Below are 12001 nucleotides of genomic sequence, written 5' to 3'. Positions count from 1 at the left end.
ATCAACATCTCATTTTTAGTTTCATTTTTGCCCAACACAAATCACATCATCTCACGGTGAAACATAGAAACATAGAAAATAGGTGCAGGAGTAGGCCATTTGGCCCTTCGAGCCTGCACCGGCATTCAATGAGTTCATGGCTTAACATGCAACTTCAGTACCCCATTCCTGCTTTCTCGCCATACCCCTTGTTCCCCCTGGTAGTAAGGACTACATCTAACTCCTTTTTGAATATATTTCGTGAATTGGCCTCAACAACTTTCTGTAGTAGAGAATTCCACAGGTTCACCACTCTCTGGGTGAAGAAGTTTCTCCTCATCTCGGTCCTAAATGGCTTACCCCTTATCCTTAGACTGTGACCCCTGGTTCTGGACTTCCAACATTGGGAACATTCTTCCTGCATCTAACCTGTCTAAACCCGTCAGAATTTTAAACGTTTCTATAAGATCCCCTCTCATTCTTCTGAACTCCAGTGAATACAAGCCCAATTGATCCAGTCTTTCTTGATATGTCAGTCCTGCCATCCCGGGAATCAGTCTGGTGAACCTTCGCTGCACTCCCTCAATAACAAGAATGTTCTTCCTCAAGTTAGGAGACCAAAACTGTACACAATACTCCAGGTTTGGCCTCACCAAGGCCCTGTACAAGTGTAGTAACACCTCCCTGCCCCTGTACTCAAATCCCCTCGCTATGAAGGCCAACATGCCATTTGCTTTCTTAACCACCTGCTGTACCTGCATGCCAACCTTCAATGACTGATGTACCATGACACCCAGGTCTCGTTGCACCTTCCCTTTTCCTAATCTGTCACCATTCAGATAATCGTCTGTCTCTCTGTTTTTACCACCAAAGTGGATAACCTCACATTTATCCACATTATACTTCATCTGCCATGCATTTGCCCACTTACCTAACCTATCCAAGTCACTCTGCAGCCTCATAGCATCCTCCTCGCAGCTCACACTGCCACCCAACTTAATGTCATCCGCAAATTTGGAGATACTACATTTAATCCCCTCGTCTAAATCATTAATGTACAATGTAAACAGCTGGGGCCCCAGCACAGAACCTTGCGGTACCCCACTAGTTACTGCCTGCCATTCTGAAAAGTACCCATTTACTCCTACTCTTTGCTTCCTGTCTGCCAACCAGTTCTCAATCCATGTCAGCACACTACCCCCAATTCCACGTGCTTTAACTTTGCACATTAATCTCTTGTGTGGGACATTGTTGAAAGCCTTCTGAAAGTCCAAATACACCACATCAACTGGTTCTCCCTTGTCCACTCTACTGGAAACATCCTCAAAAAATTCCAGAAGATTTGTCAAGCATGATTTCCCTTTCACAAATCCATGCTGACTTGGACCTATCATGTCACCTCTTTCCAAATGCGCTGCTATGACATCCTTAATAATTGATTCTATCATTTTACCCACTACCGATGTCAGGCTGACCGGTCTATAATTCCCTGTTTTCTCTCTCCCTTCTTTTTTAAAAAGTGGGGTTATATTGGCTATCCTCCACTCCATAGGAACTGATCCAGAGTCTATGGAATGTTGGAAAATGACTGTCAATGCATCTGCTATATCCAAGGCCACCTCCTTAAGTACTCTGGGATGCAGTCCATCAGGCCCTGGGGATTTATCGGCCTTCAATCCCATCAATTTCTCCAACACAATTTCCCGACTAATAAGGATTTCCCTCAGTTCCTCCTTCTTACTAGACCCTCTGACCCCTTTTATATCCGGAAGGTTGTTTGTGTCCTCCTTAGTGAATACCGAATCAAAGTACTTGTTCAATTGGTCTGCCATTTCTTTGTTCCCCGTTATGACTTCCCCTGATTCTGACTGCAGGGGAGCTACGTTTGTCTTTACTAACCTTTTTCTCTTTACATATCTATAGAAGCTTTTGCAGTCTGTCTTAATGTTCCCTGCAAGCTTCCTCTCGTACTCTATTTTCCCTGCTCTAATCATACCCTTTGTCCTCCTCTGCTGAGTTCTAAATTTCTCCCAGTCCCCAGATTCGCTGCTATTTCTGGCCAATTTGTATGCCACTTCCTTGGCTTTAATACTATCCCTGATTTCCCTTGATAGCCACGGTTGAGCCACCTTCCCTTTATTTTTACGCCAGACAGGGATGTACAATTGTTGTAGTTCATCCATGCGGTCTCTAAATGTCTGCCATTGCCCATCCACTGTCAACCCCTTAAGTATCATTCACCAATCTATCCTAGCCAATTCACGCCTCATTCCTTCAAAGTTACCTTTACTTAAGTTCAGGACCCTAGTTTCTGAATTAACTGTGTCACTCTCCATCTTAATAATTCTACTATATTATGGTCACTCTTCCCCAAGAGACCACACACAACAAGATTGCTAATTAATCCCTTCTCATTACACATCACGCAGTTTAGGATGGCCAGCTCCCTGGTAGGTTCCTTGACATATTGGTCCAGAAAACCATCCCTAATACACTCCAAGAAATCCTCCTCCACCGCATTGCTACCAGTTTGGTTAGCCCAATCAATATGTAGATTAAAGTCGCCCATGATAACTGCTGTACCTTTATTGCATGCATCCCTTATTTCTTGTTTGATGCTGTCCCCAATCTCACTACTACTGTTTGGTAGACTGTACACAATTCCCACTAACGTTTTCTGCCCCTTGGTATTCCGCAGCTCCACCCATACCGATTCCACATCATCCAAGCTAATGTCCCTCCTTACTATTGCATTAATTTCCTCTTTAACCAGCAACACCACCCCGCCTCCTTTTCCTTTCTGTCTATCTTTCCTAAATGTTGAATACCCCTGGATGTTGAGTTTCCAGCCTTGGTGACCCTGGAGTCATGTCTCCGTGATGCCAATTACATCATATCCGTTAACTGCTATCTGCGCAGTTAATTCGTCGACCTTATTCCGAATACTCCTCGCATTGAGGCACAGAGCCTTCAGGCTTGTCTTTTTAACATACTTTGCCCCTTTAGAATTTTGCTGTGATGTGGCCCTTTTTGTTTTTTGCCTTGGGTTTCTCTGCCCTCCACTTTTACTATTCCCCTTTCTATCTTTTGCTTCTGCCTCCATTTTATTTCCCTCTGTCTCCCTGCATAGGTTCCCATCCCCCTGCCATATTAGTTAAACTCCTCCCCAACAGCACTAGCAAACACTTCCCCTAGGACATTGGTTCTGGTCCTGTCCAGGTGCAGACCATCCGGTTTGTACTGGTCCCACCTTCCCCAGAACCAGTTCCAATGTCCCAGGAATTTGAATCGCTCCCTTCTGCACCACTCCTCAAGCCACGTATTCATCTGAGCTATCCTGCGATTCCTACTCTGACTCATTTTGTGAACGATAGTATTACTTTTTTCCAAAGTCACCTTCATGTTTTCAAAGTACCCCCTGTCTACTAAATGTCAGTGCAGACTTCGACCATGATATGCTGAATGGATTCAGTGTCTCAAATTCTTGCTTACCAAATGGTTCTCACTTGATGGAGAGCTTGTCAGTAACACAGACGGTAAACACGCTTATATTATGGCTGGATACAGACTGATTGGAAATCTGTCAGAATGGGATTAAAACACTTTTGCACACACTTTTATTAATTTGTGTCATAACTGCTGATTCATGTTGAAACTTTCCCAACATAGTCCCAGTTCAAGTTGGATGTAATAGTTATGAATGATTTTGTTTTTCTTCAGAAGAAACAACTGCAACAACTGGGACAACCACCACAACTGGGTCTACTGCCAGTCCCATAACTGGTGAGTGATGTCTTCTTGCAATATACCTCACCTAGTATTTTAACGCAACTGTGCGTTTTCAGCTTAAGCTTCTGCTCAGTGAAAGCCCATTGTCCACCATTCATGGATCGCACTCTCGCCTCAGAAGGTTGTGGGATCAAGTCTCACTCCCAGAACCTTGAGCACTAAATCTAGGCACACATTGCTATGCAGTACTGAGGATGTGTTGCACTGTCCGAGGTGTGTTCTGTTGGATGAGATGTTAAGTAATGCTCCTGTCCACCCTATTTGGTGAACGTGAAAGAACCCATGGAACTATTTTGAAGATGAGCAGGGTGTTCTTCCCAGTATCCTGACCAATATTTATGATTGAACTAAAATTACTAAGAAAGGATTATCTAGTCATTATCATATTGCTATTTGTGTGACCTGGCTGGGCTCAAATTGGCTTTCGCATTTCCTACATTACAACAGTGAATGCACTTCAAAGATACTTTATTGGCTGTAAAACATTTTCGGTTGTACCAGGTGCCATATAAATGGAATGGATTTTCAGCCGATTTGCGCCCCATTTAGCACCTTGGCGGGGCACAAAAATGATTTTTTGGCTGTGCACAATATTTTGCACTAAAACTTACCGCCCCGTCACTGTTTTGACCGTTTGAATGATGTAAATCATCGTGCATCGTTGCGCTAACGCACCGGGCGGAACTTTCGAGCATTTTGCCCGATTTAGCATCCACCCAAGAACCCACCCAGAAAAACAGACGGACCCAGGTGCTGACGGCGCCATGTTGAAAGCGGAGTAGAAAGTCGCAGTTTTGAGTGATTGAAAGGATTGGAAGAGGAATGCTGCGTTACTGCATACTTTTGATTGTGAAGTATATGTGAATTTCTAGTTTATTTTATAAAGGAAAATTAAGGACATTTTAAAAGATGGAGGCCATGCTAGGTCGGGAGCCAGTAATTCTGGCTGCTATATTCATACAGTTTCAAGCTTCAGCAAACAAGGCCGGAATCTTACCAGCCCTGCTAGTGCGAGTTTGGAAGTGGGCCCGATGTCAAAATGGCCGTGATTGATAGTGGGGTGAAAGTCCGCTCTAAACCCACTTCCTTGAGAATTTCCAAAGTGTCAGCTCTGTCTGTGGATTGCAGACCCGGCACTAAGCGATGTGTCAGGCAATTGTGCTAGTTAAGAAGTTGTTTAAAGCTATTCAAGCAGCATTTTACCAGGTCCAAGGGATTTTTCCAAGTTTTTTTTACAAGATTCATGTCCCTCAGGTATCACATCAGGTAAGTTTGTCAGGTTCACAATGACTCTCGATTGCTGCGAATAGTTGGCAGCTGCAGAAGTGGTATAAAAGCTACCATTTCACAGCTGTTCAATTTCCAATCAAAGAAGCTGGAGGCTTCAGGATTTTGAATACACTTTTCAGCTTTATGGAGGTTTCAAGTGTTTGCAGTGAACTCTCTATCCAGTGTCACCTCCTTGGAGCAGCCTTGCTCACCATTGACAGATCGCTTCTGTCATGTCAACTTCAGCTGCCATTTATTCCATCAGCAACAATACCTTTGAAAAAATCTCACCTTGTTCTTCAGAATCCCACCATGATCAGCCCCAACATTAACATCACTAGACACACCAGCATCACCAATAACAACACCAACCTTCTCCGCAATCACCTGATGCTGCACAAGACACAGGGCATCAGCAAGGCAATAAGCATGGACGATTTTAAACTTCATATTGATTGGACAAAGCAAATTGGCTAGGGTAGCCTTGAGAAAGAGTTCATAGAGTATATTCAGGATAGTTTCCTTGAACAGTACATTGCAGAACCAACCAAGGAGCAGGCTAGCTTAGATCTAGTACTGTGTAATGAGACAAGATTAATAAATGATCTCATAGTAAAGAATCCTCTTGGAATGAGTGACCATAACATGGTTGAATTTCAAATTCGTGTGAGGGAGAGAAAGTTGGTTCTCAAACCAGGGTATGAGGGCAGAGTTGGCTAAAGTGGACTGGGAAAATAAATTAAAGTATGGGACGGTTGATGAGCAGTGGCAGACATTTAAGGAGATATTTTATAACTCACAACAAAAATATATCCCAATGAGAAGGAAAGACTGTAAGAGAAGGGATAACCATCCGTGGCTAACTAAGGAAATAAGGGATGGTATCAAATTTAAAACAGGGACATACAATGTGGCCAAGACTAGTGGGAGACCAGAGGATTGGGAAACTTTTAAAAGCTAGCAAAGAATGACTAAAAAAATGATAAAGAGAGGGAAGATAGATTATGAAAGTAAACTAGCATGAAATATAAAAACAGATAGTAAGAGTTTCTATACGTACATAAAAAGGAAAAGAGTGGCTAAAGTAAATGTTGGTCCCCCAGAGGATGAGACTGGGGAATTAATAATGGAGAACAGGGAAATGGCAGAGACGTTGAACAAATATTTTGTATCGATCTTCATGGTAGAAGACACTAAAAACATCCCAATAGTGGATAATCAAGGGGCTATAAGGTGTGAGGTACTTAATACAATCACTATCACTAATGAAGTAGTACTCGATAAAATAATGGGACTAAAGGCGGACAAGTCACCTGGACCTGATGGCTTACATCCTAGGTCTTAAAAAAAGTGACTGCAGAGATAGTGGATGCATTGGTTGTAATCTACCAAAATTTCCTGGATTCTGGGGCGGTCCCAGCGGATTGGAAAACCGCAAATATAACGCCCTATTTAAAAAAGGAGGCAGACAAAAAGCAGGAAACTACAGACCAATTAGCCTAACATCTATTGTTGGGAAAATGCTGGAGTCCATTATTAAGGAAGCAGTAGCAGGACATTTGGAAAAGCATAATTCAATCAAGCAGAGTCAGTATGATTTTATGAAAGGGAAATCATGTTTGACAAATTTGCTGAAGTTCTTTGAGGATGTAACGAGCAGGGTGGATAAGGGGGGAACCAGTGGATGTGGTGTATTTGGATTTCCAAAAGACATTTGATAAGGCCACATAAAGATTACTGCACAAGATAAAAGTTCACAGGGTTGGGGGTAATATATTAGCATGGATAGGGGATTGGCCAACTAACAGAAAACAGAGTCGGAATAAATGGGTCATTTTCCGGTTGGCAAACAGTAACTCGGGGGCGAGGGTGGGGGTCCCACAGGGATCAGTGCTGGGTCCTCAACTATTTACAATCTATATTAATGACTTGGATGAAGGGACCGAGTGTAATATAGGCAAGTTTGCTGATGATACAAAGATGGGTGGGAAAGCAAATTGTGAGGAGAACACAACAAATCTGCAAATAGATATAGGCAGGCTAAGTGATTGGGCAAAAGTTTGGCAGATGGAGTATAATGTGGGAAAATGTGAGGTTAACCACTATGACAGAAAAAATAGAAAAGCAAATTATAATACAGAGGGACCTGGGGTCCTTGGGCATGAAACACAAAAGGTTAGCATGCAGGTAATAATCAAATAATCAAGAAGGCAAATTAAATGTTGGCCTTTATTGCAAGGGGATAGAGTATAAAAGCAGAGAAGTCCTGCTACAACTGTACAGGGTATTGGTAAGGCCACACCTGGAGTAATGCATACAGTTTTGGTCTCCGTATTTAAGGAAGGATATATTTGCATTGGAGGCTGTTCAAAGAAGGTTCACAAGGTTGATTCAGGAGATGAGGGGATTGACTTATGAAGATAGGTTGAGTAGGTTGGGCCTATACACATTGGAGCTCAGAAGAATGAGAGGTGATCTTATTGAAACACATAAGATAATGAGGGGGCTCGACAAGGTGGATGCAGAGAGGATAGTTCCACTCATAGGGGAAACTAAAACTAGGGGACATACCTCAGGATACTGAGATGAGGCGGAATTTCTTCTCTCAGAGGGTTGTAAATCTGTGGAATGTTCTGCCTCAGAGAGCTGTGGAGGCTGGGTCATTGAATATATTTAAGGTGGAGATAGACAGATTTTTGAGCAATAAGGGAGTAAAGGGTGATGGGGAGTGGGCAGGGAAGTGGAGCTGAGTCCATGATCAGATCAGCCATGATCTTATTGACTGGTGGGAGCAGGCTCGAGGGGCCAAATGGCCTACTCCTGCTCCTATTTCTTATGTTCTTATGACCACATTGCTTCCTGGGATGCCAGGGATGGCATCACCATGGCCAGATTTACTTCAGTTGACACTGTACACCCTGGCTGCCACATGATGCGCCATGTTGGCACCACCCCACACCAGCACTATAAAGCATCCCGGCAATGCCCAAGCCATTCCTTTCATGCTTATCACCATTGCGGGATGCTCCCCTTTTGTCTCACCATTCACTACAATTCACTAAGCCACTTCCAAAGATGCACACAAATCTGTCCAGGAACACAAAGTGTTCAAAATAAAGATTTCAATGTTTGACAACACATTAGCAGAAATTCTACATGAACAGTGGCTAAAAGACCCAAGTGCCTACCCTTGTGTGTTGTTAGTTTTAAGATTGGACAAGGATGAGGGTGAGTGTAAGGGATGGCTAGTAAGATGGGGATGTGATAATGTGGATAGAAAGAGGGATGCATGGAGGTGCAAGGTAAGTTGGTGTGAGTATGTGCAGGGGTAGGGTAGGAAAGGCAGAGTGATGGGGATGTGATGAGTGGCACAGCAGCATGAGGTTGAGTGTGGCTTTGCAGTAACATTTTGTGATCTACTGAGGTCACTGAAAGGTTTGTGCCACTGCAGCCAGGTCCTCCTGACAACATCCCTGCTTGTACCCTCCTGGGCAATGTGCAACCAGGTTGAGTTTGTGTCCTGGGGAGGTCTCTTCTGCTCATTGGAAGGGAAAAGAACCTTCCTGCGTGCACTGACTCCATCCATAAGCATCTGGAGGGAGTCATGGGAGAGCCTGGGTGCAGCCGTGCACCTTTTTGCAGGGCTTGTCAGTGTTTGCAGCACCTCAATGCTGTAGAACACTGACAGCACAACTATCAAAATGAATGTGGGCATGCTCCCTTTAAGGAAACCGACTGATGACGCTTCATCAAATGACGTCACCAGACCCGCTTCCTTTTAATTGGTCATGAACCTCACAGGGTGGGCTTAACAAACCCCATCAAGGGAAAATCACTTGGACAGTGTATACTGCAACCAGGAATGAGGTTTCAGCTCACACCAGAAGTCGCACACCTCGCTCCCAACCTGGTTGGAAAAATCGCAGCCTAAGTGTGTTTTTTTAAGTTCAGCACCCAGACAGTAGACATCCATTACTTCACCCTTGTAGCTATTTAGCCCATTCATTCGTCGATAGCTTCAATATTTGAATAAAGCCAAATCGGAGGTTCAGCCTGAGCAGAAATAATGAGGGTAAGATTCAATTTGTTGGACATGAAATAGGGCAGTTGCAGATCTACCTCACATAACACACCTCATAGAATTACATAGAACATACAGCACAAAACAGGCCATTTGGCCCAACCAGTCCATGCTGATGTTTATGCTCCACTCGAGCTTCCTCCCATCCTTCCTCCATCTGTATTACCCTCAATTCCCTTTGCCCTCATATGCTTTCCCTAAAATGCATCTATACTATTACGTCGCCCAATCTTCTTTCTATTGATTTCAATAGAAACATTGGGCCCAAGTTTCCACAAGAAAAAAAACGGGTGCCCCTCCGAGCTGGGCGCCCATTTTTCGCGCCTAAAACGGCGCCTAAAAAAATCCTTGGCATTCTCCACCTACCTGTAGGTCCTCTGGCCCTCGGCGCAGCCAGCACGAGCTGTGGGGGGGCGGAGCCAGGTCCCTGCGCTGAAAACAGTGCCGGGACCTCTGCACATGCGCGCTACAGTGGGCACGCAAGTGCAGTAGCTCCAGGCGCCGAACTGTGTGGGAGGGGCCCGAAGCACGCAGCCCCTAGCCCTGGCTGAATGGCCTCACTGGGGCTGCGTGAATAAGGCTCCTCCCACGGCCAGCTCCTGCTCCCCCCCACCCCCCCCGCCCCCGACCAGACTCGACACCCGCTCCCCCCTGCCTCCGGACCAGACTCGACACCCGCTCCCCCCTGCCTCCGGACCAGATCCGACACCCGCTCCCACCCCCGCCCCGACCCGAGACCCGAGACCCGCTCCCCCCCCCCCCCCCCCGACTGACCCGACCCGCGCTCCTGTTCCCGCTCCCCGCCACCCCCCGGACTGGACCCAACCCGACCCGCGCTCCCGCCCCCCCCCCCCACTGGACCCGACTCCTGCTCCCGGACTGGATCCGATCCGACCTGACCTCCCCACTCTCTCCCTCCCCCCCCACTCTCTCCCTCCCCCTCTCTCTCTCTCCCTCCCTCCCCCTCTCTCTCTCCCTCTCTCTCCCCCCCCCTCCCGCTCAGCGGCACGAACGGCTTTCTCTCCCCCCCCCCCCCGCTCAGCGACACAAACGGCTTTCTCCCCACCCCCTCCTGCTCAGCGGCACGAACGGCTGCAGAATTCTCCCTGGCTGAAGCACTTTCACACAGGTAGGAAGATGGTTTATTTAATCTTTTCTTGGCTTATAAATGTTTATTCAGGTTGGATTTATTTGTATAATATTTGTAGAAGTATAAATAAGGATTTATTGTAGAATTTAATGACTTCCCTTCCCCCCCCCCCCCTCCCCACCTCGTTCTGGACGCCTAATTTGTAACCTGCGCCTGATTTTTTAATGTGTAGAACAGGTTTTTTCAGTTCGACAAAAATCTTCACTGGCTCCATTCTACTTTAGTTTGGAGTACGTTTTCACTGTGGAAACTTTCAAATCAGGCGTCAGTGGCCGGACACGCCCCCTTTTGAAGAAAAAATTCTGTTCCAAAGTAGAACTGTTCTACCTGACTAGAATTGCAGAAAAAAAAATGTGGAGAATTGCGATTTCTAAAATAGTCCGTTCTCCACTAGTTGCTCCTAAAAATCAGGCGCAAATCATGTGGAAACTTGGGCCCATTGTGCTCAATTTTGACTTTTAGCATTTTAAAGATTTTAGTAGAGGAAGTAAAAGTTTGAGTTGATTCTATTTTTCATTGATGTTTGCTCTCATATGTGTGAGATGCTTTGTAGTAATTATAGATCCCTAACTTTACTGAGATCATCGCATGACTGATGTTAAAGCTCCAGTATTGTAGCAGAAAACAATTTGACTCATAGTGCCTTTTGAGTGTTGGGTATTACAGAGTTCCTGTAGTTTTCTGGTATTGTAGAAATTTCAGTGGGTAAGGGTACCAAGGGATATGGAACAAAAGCAGGTAAATGGAGCTGAGGTTCAGATCCGCAATTATCTAATTAAATGGTGTAATAGGCTTGAGCGGCTGATGGGCTATTCATGTTGCTATGGGTGTGCCCCTCCCCACTCAGCCACCCTTTCCCCCCCAACACACAAAAGTATTTCCAGTCTAAGGAAGTTTGGAATAAGCTGCTAGCGCATCCAATGCTATACTGATATGCTAGTGCAGGAATTCCAAAGGGGTCAGCATTCTGAACTGTCAGCAACTGGAAACTCCGCCCCAGCACACACTTGTTGGGAAACATGGACAGGAATTTCTTCAACACCTGCAGTTTATTTGATGAGTTATAGAAAAATGGGTCTATTTCAGAGAATACTGTTATAGTTTGAACGATTCTCTTACTCGTTAGAAGAAATAACTACAACAGGGACAAGCACCACAACTGCCATCTCTACAACGATCACACCTGAAGAATGTTTTTGTAATTCAGACCCACCAAGAAAGGTAATCAAGCTTCATCTAATTACTCGTAAGTTTGATGTTGTAGTAAATTAATACTCAAAACATTATATTTAAAGTAAGTGATTCACCTTATTTTTCAATTCGTTGCCATTTTCATACCCGACCCTAGCCATTGTTTCAGGCTGAATCAGACTGTTCACACCCTCGGCATTTTATTTGATCTTGAGCTAAGCTTTTGACCCCATTTTCTCTCCATCAACAAAACCACTAACTTCTACCTCTGAACCATCACCTGTCTGCTGCAGCTCTTTTGCTGCCGAAGTCCTCATTCATGTTTTTGTTGCATCTTGACTAGATTATTCCAATGCTATCTTGGCCGGGCTCCCATCTTACGGCTACCATAAATTGAGCTCATGCAGAACTCTACTGCCTGCATTGTAACCTGCACCAAGTCCTGCTCACCTAACAACCCTGTGATTGCTGACCTACATAGGCACCTGGTCCATCAACATCTTAATTTTAAAATTCTCATCCTTGTGTTCTAATTGCTCACC

General features: G+C 44.9%; 1 protein-coding gene and 1 long non-coding RNA gene across 2 annotated transcripts in view; one reads left to right on the top strand and one right to left on the bottom strand.

Moving 5' to 3' along the window:
* Nucleotides 1-12001, bottom strand: part of LOC139278570 (uncharacterized) — a 320976-nt gene that overhangs the window by 262234 nt on the left and 46741 nt on the right. The window lies entirely within an intron of this gene.
* The window catches only part of LOC139279038 (mucin-2-like), a 63499-nt gene that overhangs the window by 45559 nt on the left and 5939 nt on the right, over nt 1-12001 (top strand). Inside the window, exons 48-49 of the mRNA XM_070898372.1 lie at nt 3700-3762; nt 11395-11489. Coding sequence (XP_070754473.1) covers nt 3700-3762; nt 11395-11489 — 158 coding nt within the window. The remainder of the gene's footprint in view (nt 1-3699; nt 3763-11394; nt 11490-12001) is intronic.

This window comes from Pristiophorus japonicus, chromosome 13, assembly GCF_044704955.1.
Source record: "Pristiophorus japonicus isolate sPriJap1 chromosome 13, sPriJap1.hap1, whole genome shotgun sequence".
Lineage (NCBI taxonomy): Eukaryota > Metazoa > Chordata > Chondrichthyes > Pristiophoridae > Pristiophorus > Pristiophorus japonicus.
This window is presented reverse-complemented; position numbering and strand designations above follow the sequence as displayed.